The following is an 18,284-nucleotide window of genomic DNA, read 5'->3' on the forward strand; positions in this document are numbered from 1 at the left end:
ACCATACAAAAAGCCAATATAAGTAGTAGTAAAAGGAAAACATTTTTATTTTTCTAACTATAGCTTATTTCTCCATGTCTCATATTGTACTAAATTATGTGTACGGTTTCGGCAGAAGGTAACGGGTTTCCTCTTGAAAAAATCATCTAATTACACTTTGTTGTGTTATGTTCAAGTTAAACAAACGAGAAAAGAAATAGAAATTTGTCAGCGCAACGTCCAAAGTAGGGTACAACAAACTCTCTCATATAAAGTTGAAAAGGATGGCTTCGACTATGTTTCCGCATGCGGTTTTGCGTTACCATAAAGCATGTCTCTACCGGCTCTTTTCTGTTGTATAGGTTCGCTGACTTCATGCAACCGGTCTAGTCCGTAGCGAATAAGGCCCTAAGAGTTTCATCAAATGTAAATCATGACCTTTTTTGGATGATTTTCTAACTAGACCCTGGACTTTGAATGTTCTCGTAGTTGGTGGATCCTCTGAGAAGTCTTAGTTGAGTACGCAGATTTTTGATTTGAGAAAAGCACAATTTTATAAAGATTGATTCATTCCTATATTGGTATCGTCGTCTGCAGGTTGAAGCTGGCACCACAGGCACCCTTAGGAAAGCTCCTCTAATCACTGCAGACGACGCTTTTTCAACCTTTAGAGACAGATTTGTGTGTGGACGTTGGGCTTGCGAAACTTTTAGTTGGTAATTAAATACATTGTCCCATATTTTCGTCAACATTCACTTTTATCTACGACGTCCAATAGCGAACTTTACAGTCTTACAGATTTCGCTGGAAAAAAAAGGTAACGTATGTGTTAAATACAATTTTAAAAATAAATTGAATGCAAGTGATTAAATTTCTTTTGTTTCTTGTAGCTTACCCTTATATAGAAGACCCTGAACAGTTGGTTTCTATCGTGTTGCATTCGCTCCAAAGGATAGACGCACGACGCTGTTCTTAAATACATAAACACTTGTGTAGAATTTTTATTAGATACTGGCAGATTGTTAGTGAGCTATATTGATATCCCAGAACTGAATCGGATAAAAAACCGGCATTCATGATCTTTATATTCAGCATGCGCTATCACTCCGCAAGGTGGTCTGTGCAAACAAGAAGAATAATATGAAAAATAGAATAAGACTTGAAAGGATTCATGAACAGGGTGTTTGAAAAAGCTAAACGATTGACGAGGATGATGGTACGGAAATAGCCCTTTGTACCTTCGATCTGAGGCATTCCTCGATATGGGGCAGCGAGCTAACTGAGGTACTCTGCGAGACGTGATAGTGAAATGGATCGTCTTCGAAGCGCGCTGATTAAGCCCTGCTACAGTAACGACGTCGATACGTTTTTAACGCGGCCGAATGTACAGCTAAGACCAGTTTGAGCTTAGCAAGAAAACCGAGCGAGGGCCTTATCCAAAGGCGCAATGATGAAAAACATAAAACTCAGTTGTCGTTTCTGGGGGTTGTGGAGTGATAGCAATAGGTGTAGACAACAATATATCAGGTAAACCTATTTGATGACCCTGTTTAGGTCGCAGGAGGTCCGAGTCTTGTTGACATCGACCAATTGGTAGACAAAAAAGGCCACCGCAGCAGCCGTCCGCTGGCTGGCACGTGACAAATCCAAAGACAAAGGATAATTTCAATGAAACAGGGACTGCTATGTGACGCGTTGTAATCGTTAATGGCGTGCTGCAAATACAAGCCTACCTTAGAGACGTATAGGTAGCAAATGAAGAACCGTAGCATAATTCACGTCAGTGACGGGGTTGTTGACGGGAAGGACTTCCTGTTGATAGGCGTATGAGCAAGTTGCGAACACCTAGTAGTTTAGGGTGTATGGAAGCTAGGAGTCAACGTAAGGAGTAGTCAACCAGATTGATCTGCGTATGGTTTAGCCATTGGGCACAATTCAAGTTATACGCTTCGGAGATCTTTGTGAATAGCAGGATAGTGAGCGATCTCATCTTTTTTCGAAACATTGCGGGAACCATAATAAAAGTAAGGCATGAAAACGGTGAGTAAAACATAGTTAGTCTATAGATTGATCATAAACAGTAGAATGTACGAAAACTAAAAGTAAATGTGGTTGGACTGCAAAAGAGTGTGCGGTGGCAGCCCAAGAACTATCATCGGAGATCTGTTGAAAGGCAGGCCAGATACGCAGGCGAAAATTTTGTCAGTATAGTGATGAATATATACCAAAGTAATAAAATACTGGATAAGCTACGTCTCGGCAATGAGCTTGGACAGAGCCTGCATTGGCTCCTTGCAGTCTCCTTCTAAAGAGTAACGATGTGGCGGAATTAACTCTAGAGGAAAATGGACCGTGTGTCGAATGTGTGCCAAAAAGTTTGCGTATTAAGTATTTATATGCTATAAAATTGTCGTTATATAAAGCAGAGTGTGCTTTAGGCAACTCGGAACAATCTGTGTACTTTGTGAAAGTGAAAGAGGATATTAGTAGTCGACAGATAGACAATGCTTCCTTGTTGTTCGGAAATATGATCTTTCCAATTTTTTAACGCTCCTTTTAACTTTTCCTTTTCAAACAACCCGAATCACTGCTACACGAGGTCCGGATAAATTCTAGTAGTTAATCTTTTTCAAATATTGCCGCCGGTCGCGTGTACTAGATGATGAACACGCCATCTTTTTGTTGCTCTGCGAGAGAAAGCAGCGCAGTAAAAAAAAAAAAAAAAAACACTGAAAATGCTACCAATACGCTGTTTGTATATTTTTGCGATCATTTTTAAAATTCTTGTTTAAATAATCGGCATAACTTAGGCAAAAATAAACCTATAGATTAATTAACAGATCGGCTATTGTAGCGCAAAGCGATCTTGTCAAAGACATCTAATTTGATCTTACGTTCTTGAATGAAAGTTTTACTTTAGAAATAAAACATGCTATCGACGAATTGAGCAACTACACTGAAGTCTAAACCATTCACATCAACAGCCGTACAAAACAACTTTTATCCTAATAACACGTATTCTTATGTTACGTTATTTTTATTACGCATAGAAAAAAAAAAACAAACCGGGATGAAATGCTGACTATTTCAAAGCCCTAAAACGATTTTCTTTTTTTAGATCGATCGGACAGCTACCTGGCGTCTACACAAGACACGAATAGAACCAGTATTAGTATCATTGAATTCGATTAGCGCCCTGGAAGGGTAGCGATCGTTGAGATCTCATTCAGCCAGCTACCCGATCTACCAATGCGCACAATGGCCATCCAGACAGTGCTGCTAATGCGCGATTGCAATATCGTGTCGCTCCATTCAATAGCGACAATTCGTCACGCAACCACGTCGTTCCGTACGAATCAATTGTATAAGAAGAACAAGCAGCATGATCGGTATCTGCCTGCCTGCCTGCCTGCCTGCCTGCCTGCCTGCCTGCCTGTCTGTCTGTCTCTACGTTATGCATGAGTGACGTTGACCTTATAGTAATAAGGTTCATATTGCTGCCATTCATGAAATAGACTATGGCTGTAGATAGATGGAATATATTTGGCTAGAACTAGTCGCGGTTAGAGGTCACTGCCTTGCGAATGCCGTCACGTAACGAATGACAAGTCTACATTCGAGCAAACTTAGGTCCGCTGGACAAACTCCAACCGAAATCGACAATCTACGTTATTGCTTGTTTTCCCGCAGCTCCCGAGTAATTCAAGGAGGATTTACCGCAGGCGAAGCGGAAGGTCTCGAATAAAACTTCGATTTAAAGGACCTAAAAGTTAATTACAACAGCTTACGAAGCCGCTTTTAGTACATCTGAATCTTCGATATAGAAATTAACAGTCATTTCGAAAAGGAAAATGTAGATAGTTAATTGGATCATCCGGATAAGTTCTAGTGGTCTCTTTCTTGTTTTTGGCCATGTTGAGCCCTTGCATTTTTACGGCTTCTAAACTAACACTCATTTTCCGCTAGAATTTTTCGCATGCAGCTCACTTAAGTTACACAGGTTTATAGCCACGAATATCTCTTGATGCACAGTTACTATTAAAAAGTTATTTGCAAATTAAAGAGAAGGCCTTATTTTGAAAATGACTTGCGGTTTAGGTCTCGAACTAAAGATGCAATTGCTGTGAATGAACAAATATGGCCATCAAAAACGACATGTTTAGTAAATGTTAAAAAAAAATTCCTTAAACAGTCTCTATTTACATACAGTGAGAAACAAAGTACAAGGGAAGTTCCTAACTTAGGCACCGTGGGTACACTGTACAGTACAGAGTTCTATCAGTGACTTTGCGTAAGCTTAGCAGGTAGTCAGACTATTGAAGCAATCAAACCTATAATATCACTAGATTTAGTTTTAGCAGCCATCGAGATAAAATCAGACACGATTTCATCATTATTGTCGCCATTAGCTGCTGCAGAGCATCAGTATCTGTAATATCGTCGCCGTCGCCGTCGCCGTCGTCGCCGTCATCTTCTGTTATCGTTACTGCCGTCGTCTTGTTGTGAGGAGCGATTGAAGATACCAATCTACCTGCGGGGGGCGAGCTATACACATGAAAACAGAAGAGAGATACTGAGCAATTGTGCTGAACGAAAATCCTAAATAGTAGCGGTGGCCTACAGTAGCGGTTCTGGCAGCAGCTGCAATGATGGCAATGGCGCCATAGGTCACGCTCTGGTAACGACAGCATGAGACACACACACACGCACACGCACGCGCCGATACTCATCGATAGACGTGATAGAGCAACCCGTAGACGATGCTTTGCGATGTGGGTTTTCGATCGATCGACCGCTCTGAAATGGAGAGAGCAGTAGAGGAGGTTTTTCGGGCGCCAAGAATCGGGGGTCAGGAATTGCCCTGAGGGGGGCATATGGGACAGGGGGCAGACTGCGGGCGCTGTGTGTGAGAAGTTCCGCAGGGATCGCCATTTCATACTATATGCTTACAGTGTTGTCGTTGCTGCCGCTGCGGTGACGGCGCTGATGCGGTAATACAAATGAGTTTTGTGGAGACGGAGGAAGGGAGGCCTGTGTACGTAATGCATAACGTACGACGGCCAAGCATAAATACACGACGAAATGGAACAAAAAGCATCAGTTGTGTTGCGGTGCACACACGACAAACCGTCATAAACGGAGAAACGAACAGTCCTCTGAGTAGAACCAGCTTAAATTGTTATTTTAGTTATTGTTGTCGTTGCTGCTGCTGCAGAGTGATTCCTGAGTTGAACACTCCGAGTTGTTATTGTTGTAGTTGTTGACTTGTCGTTGTTGTAGACCTCACTGTGTTGTCATTATCCTCGCTGTGTTCGTCGAAATAGCAACTAAACTAGCGAAAATATGAAGGCTTTTGTAAGTATCTTACTCAGTAACGTAACGTCAACATGTTTCTTTTTCTACCGCTATTTCTGTCACTAACGTAAAAACAACGAACCAAAGCTGGACACAAGGGCATACATGCATAAACAAGCGTGGACCCAGAACGCGGAGCTGACTGAGAAATCCCTAAACAGTTCGTCCTTGAAACAATGCAATGATGTTGGTGGTCGTTCAGACGGTGGCCCTAAAAAACCTTTGGCTCATGTTTAAGGGTCGTTGGTCCTTTTGCGTTTTGTGCGTGTGTCTCTTTTACTTTCTTGCCGTCGTCGTTTTACATCTATTTCGTCATGTGGATTGAAAGGAGTCTGGATCATGGGAGTGGATAAGGAAGACGCCGGCATGACGTTTGTGTCGGACAACAAGCAAGCTGTTGGTTGTTTACGACTAGTCTGAGTTGACTTGCTTTTGAACAGCCATAGCCACGCTGGTGTCGAAATTGTGATGGTGGTAGCGGCTACATCGGAATCCGATGCCCACATCGAATAGAGGAGGACAGCGGTCTGAGAATGTTTTCAATACGAAAAAGAAGAAAACAGAAAGAGAATGAGACCAAGCTTAAACAAGCCGAAAAAGTTCAAGTGTATGCATGTGACGCTGGCCAGAAAAATTGTCAAGTTGAGAACTTCAACGGGATCTCCCTATAAGAGCAGTATTTGGAGTTTTCGCCCTGGTTGAAACATTTGGAGCAATTTTGCCGTGATCTTTTCTTTTCCGTGCACCACAGAGAAACAACTGATTTGATCCGTCCATAACCTACCGTTAAAGCTTATGCGTTTGTATATATACACATATATGTGCTTGTCTAGATTTATAGAGGGTAAAAGTTTAAAATTTAGGTAGCGGTTTTAAGCGAAGGGGGTTTGTTTCCGTGTTCTTGGTGAATGGGTATGGTTCAGTATAGTCAGTGTTGTGGTGGGCATTATTGGTTCTTGTTAGCCTCAGACGCGCTCCGTGTTTTATATCTTTCTGCACAAAAGCTTCGGGTATACACCTCAGCAACATCAAATATAGCCTACCAATGCTCGAATCCCGCTAGACTGCTAAGTCTGCTAGCTGTGAGGTTTTTATTATAACCTAACGTCTTGTTCTTACTTCATTTCATATTTAGATCACTCTTGTGGTATGCGTCGCATCAACTCGTGCTGGTTTTGAGAGTTCTGGAGGTTGGCAGCAGGCTGCCAGTTCTGGTTGGGACACAACACAATCTGGATGGGCTTCGGCGTCTTCGGGCTGGGAATCAGGCCAGCTTTCGTCGGGATGGCAACAGGCAGCCCCCTTATCTTCCGGATGGGATGCAGCATCCGTGTCTTCGGGTTGGGAAACCGCTGCCCCGGCATCATCTGGCTGGCAGGCCCCAACACCTCAACAGGAAAAGAAGATCGTCATTATCAAACAGCAACAAAATCAGGGTCATGCAAGCCCGTCGTTGACCGTTGCCGGACCAACGCACGTTATTAAAACTGTTCACCAGGTCCGTACCATCGACCAAGGTGGCAAGATTTTGCATAAGTCTGCAGACGCTCAAGCGAAGGTACTCCTTGTGAAATCGGTTGCCACAGCTGAGGTCAAGCATGCTCAGCCTCAGGGATGGCCCCAGAAGGTTCAGGCCGGTTGGCAATCCGCTTCCAGCGGCTGGTAAAGCTACGATCTCTTAAGTAAAATAATGTGAGACATATGCTTATATACAATTGAAAATATTGCTGTACATTGATTGCCACGTAGTGGACCTGGTGTGCAAAGGACACGAGATGCTTCTTTTTAGTAAATATAAACGCACTACTCATCTCAGCCTCCGCATGAGCGTGATACCTCTTTACATCTTCAGCTACCGTCATGTCGTGGACACTTTTCGATTTGTTACGTGTACACTACGCTATTGTAAAGTTAGGTAAACACCTTGTGGCTGTCGTGAATTCGTAAATAAACATCGATTTGTAAAATGTGTTACAAGATCGATAGGATGAATTTTACGTGTTTTTCTTCTATTCGTGTATAGGCTATGTCATATATAATATTAAATCGTTCAGTACGAAGTGCGAAATAATAAGTCGCCTTAACTTTTTTCACGAATTAATTCCTTTACTTTTAATCGAATTATGCACCGTTGTCATCTGTGACCTCCTTTCATTTTGCTGCTAATGGTAATTTATTGCTGTTGTAGAAGTTTCAGATACGATAATCTACCAAGTTTCGAAAGACGATTCGGACATCGTGTTAAGATGTGAACGATTTTCCTATTAGGAAGTTGTTGAGAACTTGAAAAAATTATCAGTCTCTGAAAGTAGTGCCTGGTAGATTTGGTAAATAACAGAAAGTCTCTATCTTTAGCTATTAGACTGTGACTCTTGCAGTTTGTGGTCAAGCATTGTCGCGCAATAAGGGTGGTTTAACTTTATTTAATGATCTTGGATATTTAATGCACAGTTTGTTTATTGCCCCATGCGATTGTTGAACATGCACTTCAGCCGTAACTGACAAATGCTTTTATTATGGAAAGCTCTTGCACTAAACTAACCTAAACGCCAAAACTACAGCGGTACACTTGCTTTAAATTGATGTCCTGCCGGTTCAGTTACATCCTTCGACTGATGTGATTATATGCGATTCTGGTAAAAGACCCATTTTCATCACAGGTGCAAAAATTGGTCGCACCCATAACAGGAGAGTAAACAAAATCAAACGTCTTCCTTTCTTGCCCCTATTGAAATCATGTGGCACCCATTTATCGATTTTTTTAACCATATTAATTTAACTGAAGTAAGCTTGTATGGTAAGTGCTAACACCCATTGACTTTGACATAGAACACCGCGTGATTCATCCTCGCATATAATCTTGCACAAGACCCATTAAAAAAATTAATTCCTAGATTTTTTTAATATAGCGGCGATCTGTGCTTCTGGTAGCAGAACCCACAGAACCGCACACAAGGTTTATACAACAAGCTGTGCCTGCCGCTGCAGCTCCAAGATGGAACTCATGTTAAGTTATAGTAGCCAAGTTTTCTATTAGCCATGGCTCTTTGTCAGTTCATTGCTAAAAGCACAAGTGGCTATATCCTAATAAACCGTATCCGGCCTCAACTACATGGAAAGTATATTTATTTGGTATTTTCTCTAATCTCACAATTTTTGAACGAATCTTTTTCACGTGGACAGCTTTTAACGCGAGTCTACGATTTTCGTAGCGTCGTCTGTTATGTCCACAAGACACATTTAGGTATTATTGTATAAAGCATATGGAGGCAGTGATTATTTTGTTCATAAAAAGGCTGACAAAATTATCGAAAAAAATTAGAATAACCTGCAGATGCCGAATCGCTATCGGGAACTAGCAAAGTGCGGAAAAATTACAAGATAAATAGATACTACGTTTGCTATGCATTGAGGATATATGGTCACGTTCTTGTCTAAAAATTGACACTATTATCTTGAACGATTCAATCTAGGCTTACCTCGAAAATGCCTCATAAGAGGCAGCATCTGAATTTTAGTTGTTGTCGCAATAGTATGATATCCATCGTTTCCCTACAACATCGAAGTAAATACCTTTTTAGCTTTTGTGCGCATCCGCTATTTACTCTAGAACAACTTCTTCATAGACCTTGATTGCAAGTATTTTCGCCTAATCTAGCAGATTTTGACAGAAGTAACAATCAGCTATTGGGTGATACATTTAGAACGTATGTATGAAAATAATCGTCAATAATGCGCTCAGGAAAGTGTTGCCAACAAAACATGCAGTCATAACAAAAATGCAATCAAAAAACTTTTTTTTTTTTTTTTTTTTTTAATTTCCGAGGCAAATCATCCGCGTCCGCAAACCTGTTGCAAACGGCCAGTCCTTGACAGCACATATTGGGTCGTTTGAAAAGTATTTGCTGGCCACTTTTCTAGCGAGATGGCTTTGAAGTCACATATCGTAGGTAATATAAATCGAACAGATGTGTTAGAATTGTTGAAATACTATTATTAAGACGTAAGGTAGGATGTCCTGAACATAGGTGAAATTACTGCAAAATTTTACAACTGTATTTTACAATTCTATTACGATAAGAAAAGCACAAATATCGCCCCAGGTAATGAAAAAAAAAAAAAAAAAAAAAAGATATTGTGTTGCTTGTGGTCAAGGTGCGTGATCGGAAGCAACGCTTTAGTCATAGCTCTGTGGCTTTCATTATAGAAAGGTGCCCCCCGTAGTTACTGACCCATGACGTAAAACGTTATGAAACTATTGCGAAAGTTGAGCAAGGCTGACACTTGAATAGCTGTAATACCGCCAACAAACTAAACATCCACCACCGAACAGTTTTAAATTGTTTGAATAAAAATAATTGCAAAAAGGTCTGTCTCACTGATTGAGTGCAGAAGACTCTGCTCGATCGTGTTTCAGTCTGTAGAAATCTACAGAATCGACAAAACAGAATTAAACCATCTCCAAAGTAGGTGAGGAAAAATCGATCATATACCACATACTGCGCAAATAAGAAAAATGGCAAAACTCAGACTGACCCTGAACCAGGTGATGATGTTATGTATTTGATAATGTTGGGAGAAAATCGCTCATTAAAATTGCTGCTGCTGCTGCTGCTGCCGCCAGGGAAAGCGATTGATTGATTGATTGATTTCCGCTATCGGTAACTAGCAAAAAAAATCGAAAATAGAAGACTTCCACTTTTACTTTACAACTTACTTTTATTGCATTTGCCGTGTAGTCCGGATCTTGTACCATCAGACAATTTTTGCAGGACTCGTTTAATGCTGTTAATCCAGTTTCAATGGATAAACACAAATATCATTAGCCAGGAAATCACAAACGTTTTACAACGATGAGATTTTACCAGAAAGATGGCAGAAAGTCATCGATTGAATGGTGCATAATTAGTTTAATAATATTATTTCAAAATATAGAAAAAAATTGCTTATTTGTTCGATGAGAAATACTGATGCGATAGAGTCGCAGTAGTAACAGGCGGATGCAGTGTCCTAAAACTGCACTATTCCTTGAACCTACCCAATTGACGGCGGCAAGAAACTCCTTCAGGTCCCGTTCACGAGACTGTAATTGTTCTTGAAACTGGAGTGATTCATAAAGCCGCTTACATTCTTCATCGCACTAATACTAGAGAAGCGAAACGATAGTTTCCGACAGTTACGTAAAAAACTTTTGTCCTTCAAAAAGACATATGTAGTGAAGTAGATCATACCTAAAACCTTTTTTTATCTAGCGAATAACTATATCTATCGTTTGTACATAGTAACAAAGTGTGTGTGTGTGTGTGTGTGTATATGACGAGATGTTCTATTGACAACTTATTTTTTAATTATTATTATTATTATTATACATATTACTTTATTTTTTATTATTATTATTATTATTTTTCTATATCGTTAACGGCTGTGCGTCCTTTACGGGAGGTGCCGATTTCTATCTCGTGCTTTGATGAGGCGCGAACGACGCGATAACAATAAAGCGATGAATTATATTTCCTAAAGACAGATAATCGTTATCTTTGTAGATGGATTGGATTTTCTTGTCTTACATTTATATCTTACCAAAAGCGTTATGTACTTTTCTTCGCGATTCTCAGAAAACCCGTTGCCGTAATTGCACCTCTAATTAGTCAGCATTTTCCGACTATTAAGCTAACACGTTAGTTTTAAACGTATTAGTAGCTTATTTTGTGACTCCATGCCACACCAATGATGGACGTTTTCGAGGCTTTTGAGAAAAAGCATACTATTGAAAGGCAGCACAAACATCAAATAAGCTTTGTATTGCCTTCTAGAAGAACTGATACCTTCGAAAATAGAACATACGTACACGTATTCATACGGCTAGTGTTTCATATTTTTCATGAAAAAAACCTAGCTTTATTCGTAAATTCTCCTGTGATTTTTCAAGTTTCCCACAATGACATCTGTCTCCTACTTGAAATTGGCCTATATCGTTACGAACCCATACGAACACACCACGCTTTAAGCCCCCACGGTAGATCTAATGTGTAGTTGATCATAACCAACCTAGCCAGGCATGTCTTTGGAAACAACGGGTAGTCCGTGGTTCCTATTTGCTTTTCGTAGTGTATCGTTCCCTAATGAAATTAACGATGTTACCTTTACGGCTAGAGTATTCGTGTATGTCATGCCCTTCTATATGCCGCTTGCACAGAGGTTTTCTTATAGAAGGTGGTTGTCTCATACATAGTAAAAGCTAGGTTGTATTTATGCGAAATGAACGTGTTGAGCGACAAATTTTGCCCTTGGCAGTTTCAATGACCTTCGTATTTACCCCGCCATATTATGAGCGAAAGTATTAGACCAGTCTTGAATATGGCCAAAATCATTTTTTTTTTTTGTATAATTGAATCTTTAATGAGTTTGTTCTTTTCGTTGGAAAAGTTCTATTACCCTTGTAACGCACAACGGAACTAGGAAGAACTCGAAAAGCCAATAATCCGTAGTAGATCCGGGTAATGGACAAATAAAGATGTATCCGCTATTAGCTATTCATGAATCTAGGTAGCCGCAGTAACAATATGTGAAACCAGATTGCATGAAGTTCAATAGATCTACGAATGTTTAGCATCGCTTCAAAAAACTAATTCCGTTTCAGGACTCTACTTATCGCTATATTTAGTAGGCCGATACATCACTTTCATACCATCGCAGGACACCGAATGCGTGTTTTATATGGTCACCGAGCGATCATATTATTATATGACTTGTCCATATTTACTACACAAGGCCTTGTTTTCTTCACAGCGCTTTGTAAATCAGTCCGTTTGCCGAATTTGTTCTAGAGCTCAAAATTTACCGTTAGTCCAAAAATAGGACTAAGATGATTATTGGAAAGCTAGAAAAATCTGTTGTAGAAAAGCTAGAAAAAAAAGCTTGAACTTTTTGTAGCAATTTTGATTTCCTAAACATACGACAATGGCATTAATAGTGCTTAGAAAATATCTGCTACATAATAGTTTCAATATTTGATGAAGTCTATGTTCATCTGTTGGGACTAGAGTCCGTCTAAAAGTTATTCGTAGCAATCTTTCGTCTTCTGGCCTGAAAATAATTATTATTAAGAGATGTTACTTAACAACGTCGACTCGTTATTTTTATCCAGAGCTTAAACTGACTCACTCGAACAATTGGTTTCGTTACGGAGTCGATAGTCAGAGCGTTGAGTCAGTTGCTTGCGCCTGTGTTCTATTTTTGCCACTTTCTCTAAAAATATACCTCATTAGGCACCCTTTGCCTTCAATATTTTTCAATTTGCTAAATTGATGCTACAGAAGGGATGAATCATTTGGTAACGGCAAAGCTGATTCCACAAGGTACAGTTATTTGAGTATGACAAATACGCTTTCAAATTTCTATATTTAGCAATATATGGTCTAAGGCTTAACTTGCCCGAGTAGTGAACAAATAGCCACCTTACCGATGCACAGTTCTTCTTGAGACACTTTCTGCTACTTGCCCCTGACTTAACAATGCCTGCTTTTTTGTCAGAGCTGTTCGTCTTATTTTGATCTGGTTTATAGCTGGGGTCATCAGCGACAACAAAACTTGCCACATAGGACATATCATTGCGGGCGAATAGCCCTAAGTCAACGTGTTCAAAAACGTGTAGACAGTGAGCTACATCGTTGCTTTAAAGGCTTTTTCGACGAAAACTTACAATCCGCCCCTTCTGCATCAAAAGGAAGGTGGTATGCTTCACCTAAACGGTTTTGACGTCCTTGATGACAAGTGTCCTGGCTCTTTGGTTGTCTCACATCCTCGAAAGAACTTTACCATTATTATCGATGGTACAAAAATGGCAGCAGAGGTGAAACTTGAAACATTATTATATACTAGACATCAGAGTTCAGTTTTAATTCGGCTGAAGTATGACCTGTAGGCCAGTCCAGGTTTTTTGATGTTTCTAGAAGTGCTTTGCTTTACTGTTACAAATAGAAGAAAGACTATGGGAGCTAACCTTTTTCCGGTTAATCTTCGACTAAACCGCTAGCTATATGTGCGATTTGTAGTGCACGTTTGTATGTTATTGTGAATTCTATTCGTGGTGATCTGCAAGATAAAATCAACCTATTGAATCGTTCGATGACAAACTAAAGTCTGTGCCGCTATGTTGATTGCTTCAATCAGTTTACCCAGAGAGCCTAACTCTTTGCCTACGAAATGATTCTATCTTTTTTGTCGACGGTACGCCCCTAATGGATAGTGTTTATCGTATGGGTGGTTCCAGCCACGGATCACGAACCGTTCTCTCCGTGTGCACCCTGCTGCCTAATAATGATGATTTGACGCTGCTTTTAAAAAGGATCGTATTGCTGCATTTGAATCGGTTACCCCGCATTCTGTTGATTTCGTTTTTTCCCATCGTCCACCACAAGATCTACCAGAGGTACCCGCACGAGCCGCTTCCATGAAGCTTATGGAAAAATTTCATCACTACAATAAGACTAACCCTTTCTAAAATAATAAATAAAGGTGTTAACGGCAGCGTGTTAGACGACGTCGTGTTTCGAATGCCTAAACCAGCCAGTGTCACACTAAAGTAGGTGCTTGGCCTTCGGCCCACAGGCTTAAATGTTTACGAAGACTGGCTCTTTGAGCTGTTCTCTATTCCATTATTTAAAGGTGATCGCTCACAGGTCAGAATGTTGCCTCGCACTAAATTACTCCGTTATCATTCTATACCACGCAATGACACAAAGACATGTGTTTTTTTTTTATTTATGTTGGACTCTTTGTGGACATTAACGATTCGAGCCCCATTTCTAGAATCCTAAAAGATACATTTAATCAATAACAGTTGTTACCATAGTACGTAACGTTCACATCAAACAGAAGCTTGTCCTTTAATGAATTTAGTATGTTAGATTTTCTAGCATTTAGAAAAATCAAGATAAAGCGCTTTTGGCTTTTGCTAAAGCCTTAGCTTTTGGCTAAATGCTAGTGTCGGACTGCTTCGCTAGCACAGAGCAGATCAAAAATAATTGCGTTCCGTGCCGATTGGGGCTTTCGATTTACAATTTATCCATTATTGGCAAATCTAATAGAAATATTAACGCAGAAGCGTCTGTTCAGGCGTCGAAAACGACCGATCATTGCTAAATGCTCAGCTCCCATTTCGAAAACCTCTTGCATCAAAAAAAAAAAACGAGAAGTTTTTGGGAAGAGGTAACAGTACTACAACTGGTTAGCATCGAATGTGTTTGCAGAGTCGCCTGATATTGCTCGATATGCGGTGTTTTTTATTATTCACGGATTGATAAATATAGACTTGACGCTGTACAGAAGGGTGCATTGTACTTCATAATAAAATATTTATGCCTTCATTTAGAATATCTCTAGTGTTAACGAATATATTCCATGATTAGTTTAGGAGTAATCATTTTGGCTTTACTTTTCGGCCAGTTTCCGAATAACGACAAGTCGTGGATTTTTTTTATTCTCAAAATTGCCCGCGTCGTGTAGGAGACTACACAAGGCCCGTGCGATCGAAACATTCAATTGAGATTAAAAACTCCTTTTCTTTGGTTGCTAGACATGGCGCAGGAATAACAAACACTTAAATTAGAAATCGGACCCTGTTAAAAAAGCGCGAAACAACGGGTTGCCTTCTGCAAATACGTTGATTATTCTTTTAGTGATACGGCAGTAGGAACGTGTTTAGACTTACGGACACGTAAGGCTGTCAAGGTTCGATGTCGGGCGTAGAGAAACTGTATTTTGTTAGTACAAAATAGGAAAAGCCGGCTGACTAAATATCTAACAGCGGCACCGGGCATATAATTCGAAAATATTTATTTACGCAATTTGATTACCTGAGACAGTCTCAGCAGGCAGCAAACATGCTTTCCTTGTACGATTTAAACAAATGACGTTAAGAAAAAAGCCTTTGTAAAGGTTAGCTCGCTCAAGTATTCAATTTAATAAGCTTTACTGTGTTAATAATATAATAATAATGTTAATAATAATAAGCTCACTCTACTTATAGTTGTGGCATAACAAATGTACCATTTGAAGATTGCAAAGTCTTATTTATACGGAAAATCGACATTAAGAACTAAGTAACGAATGATTAAGAGCTTATTTAAACTGTAGTAGTTAATTAGAAGCGCTTAACTCTCATGAAGCTTGTCCGCTTTCCCTGGCGCACAGTGTATCTACCCGATACTTAGGAAAGGCTTCATTGATATTGGCATGAGTTAACGCATCGCGATGTCTGCCTAGGCCAACGGCTTCTCCATTAAATGAAGTCATACTTACGCTTAGCCGTACTGGCAAACCGGCAAATTTCGATTTTAATAAGTAATTCTTAAATTTCTGCGTGGGCTCATTCTATAACTTGGGGTCCAGGCTTAGATTGTTGAACCTCTGCCTCCCTGATCTGTTGGGAAAAACTTAAAAGTTTCCATGCATTGGATTTGTGTCGCATCTCTGGTCTAACCGACGAATGTTGTCCTAAGTCAGAATTCCACTGACTGTTTACAAACGTGAGCTCCGAGATATCCGCGCAAAATCAATCGTTCTTTCTGAATGAAGCAAGAATTGAAGGCTGTCTACAGTAATCGATTGTTGTGAGTAGCTGAACTTTTTCACTCATGCCGGCGTTGGTCTCATTCAGCAATAAACAACGATCAGCGATGCGACGAAGTTTATTTACGCTCTCGAGCACGCGGCAACGATTGACACAATCGTTTACTTGTAATGAAAATAGTTGTTGCTAGGTGTGATCTACCCTTCTTAAAGGTGCAGGTTTTGAAACAGCCTTTGTCAATGTCGTGTTTAACTTTGAGGCGTCCGATATACGGATTATCTATAGGAAATTACAGAAAATGTTGCACTGTTGCTGGCTTCTAGGACAATATATCTGTCTGGATGAAGTTCTATTTAAATGCTATAGGAATGTAAACGATAGAAATATTTTGGGCGGTACGGGACAAGTGAACTACCCCAACACAGGTCGGTGCATGCAATGGGAATCGACAATTAAGACGCGAATAAGGAACTTCGAGTTTTGGTGCTAGGCTTGATGCTCTGACCTGCGCTCATACCCATTACTTACTCAGCAGACCGGCGATGCGTTAATTTGTGAAATTTGCATTGATAGTATTATGTAATACGGTGAGCTATTATGTAACAATATCTGTTCCATATTTTCGAGTGATCGTCCGCCGGGGATTGCAGGAGTCTATGTGCAAGTCAGACAAGAATTAAATGTAATTCAAATTTACATTGACCTAACAAGTGAGCCTATAGTTGACCTTTTACCTAGACAAATTGTCGTCAAACGTAGATCGTCATGATAATGATGTAGTAGTTGCTGATCGCAGCATCACATAACGCTCTCTGGGGTTGCTGTCCATCGAACCTCATTGTTTGCTTCAATAACTCTCGAATCTCTGTTCTATCCTAAATCTTTTACCAGCGATCAATCTGGATCTCATTGCTCGTTAAACCAACGACTTATTATCCAACCACCTCAGGGATAGAAAACACCGACTCCCTGTCTTTACCTGGCCAACCTAATTTAGAAAAGGTCGATCGCAAACGTATTTTGCGTAAGAATGAGATGCATAATACGTCTTCTAAGCGTTATCTATTCTATTGTCAATAAACCAATCACACTAACACTCAAGACGGAAAATAATCCATCTTGTTGAAGTACATCTCTAGCCTCAACAATCTCACCGACTCTTCTTTGAACCGTTTTATCAGTTTAATTATGAAGGTCACATTGAAGCTTAAAAGCTGAGACCCTCGTCTGTCGTTTCGGTACACAAACTCTCTGCTAAAGAGGCGCAAGTCGCTTCTATTCTTTATCGTAGCTTTTTACTGTGCATACTTTTAATGGATAAGCCAATATTTTACAAGAACATTTGATATATTGTACTACGACAGCATGGCTCCAGACCTCTCACGTCGACACCCGTATTCAAAAAACGTGGTAAAACAAAAGTAAAGAAGTGTTACCCGACTTCTCAATATGTAAGCGCATTGAAAAAAATTAGTGCGTCACATGTCGAGGTTTTTCTGCAACAATTAATGCTTCGATCCCCCTCTGTATTTCCTTGTGTCCTATCGCTTCACCAGCAACTACTGAGATCGCTTAGAGCTAAGTCAGGCACACTAACAGTTATGGATCTTTCCATTGCGTTCATTTTGATCAAAAAAGCGCCCTGGACAGAATGGGGCACTAGACTTAATTTGCAGAATCACGTGACCTAGCTCTTTTGTCTTGCTATGAGATAGCTCCGCGTGAAAACTGACAAAGTTCCGAATTTTTCATTATTGGCTTCTGCTGGAAGCCGGCTAGCTGCTTTAGATTCAATTTGAAATCAAATATCTAAAATATACCGACGGCTCCAAGCATAGATTATTTTGTAGATTATAGGTATGTTCTCTACACCCTTAAGGATGCATTCGAAAGAGTGGTACGTTAATGTGCGTACAACCGTATGGAGCTTTTGAATGAAAAATGTACGGTATTTAAAAACAGAACTCATGTACTCGACTAGATATCGATAGAATTGACGATTTATCGCTTCCTATAATATCCATTACTTGGGACCTTTCATGCATCACTTATATATAGCTTTCATTAAAACATTTATTAAATAGTCAGATCACGCATACATGAATATACACGGTGGACCATCTGTGTAAAAACAACTTCCCGGTGCTTTGTTGTCAAAGCTAATAGCGCCTATATAGATTTGTATAAAACCGCTACTTTGTCGAACGCTTTACGCTATTCCATGGTGTAGAAACCTCGCCCTGTAAGTCAAAGGTCAACGGCCGAGGATGTACAAAACCAATTTTGAGGACGGTTCCGTCGGAAACGTTCAATAGGGCGTTTCAAAATTTACCTATTTCCTGTATTATCAATATTCAGGAGGCAAAATGTTCCCGCG

General features: G+C 40.0%; 1 protein-coding gene across 1 annotated transcript; it reads left to right on the forward strand.

Moving 5' to 3' along the window:
- Positions 1 to 5,057: 5,057 nt before the first annotated feature.
- Positions 5,058 to 7,326, forward strand: LOC111270904 (uncharacterized). The gene is made up of 2 exons (XM_022851384.2): positions 5,058 to 5,334; positions 6,470 to 7,326. Exons 1-2 carry the CDS (start codon positions 5,323 to 5,325, stop codon positions 6,998 to 7,000), a joined length of 543 nt encoding a protein of 180 aa, XP_022707119.1. The 5' UTR covers positions 5,058 to 5,322; the 3' UTR covers positions 7,001 to 7,326.
- Positions 7,327 to 18,284: the final 10,958 nt, after the last annotated feature.

The sequence above is a fragment of the Varroa jacobsoni genome, unplaced genomic scaffold, assembly GCF_002532875.2.
Source record: "Varroa jacobsoni isolate VJ856 unplaced genomic scaffold, vjacob_1.0 scaffold_167, whole genome shotgun sequence".
Taxonomy (NCBI): Eukaryota; Metazoa; Arthropoda; class Arachnida; order Mesostigmata; family Varroidae; genus Varroa; species Varroa jacobsoni.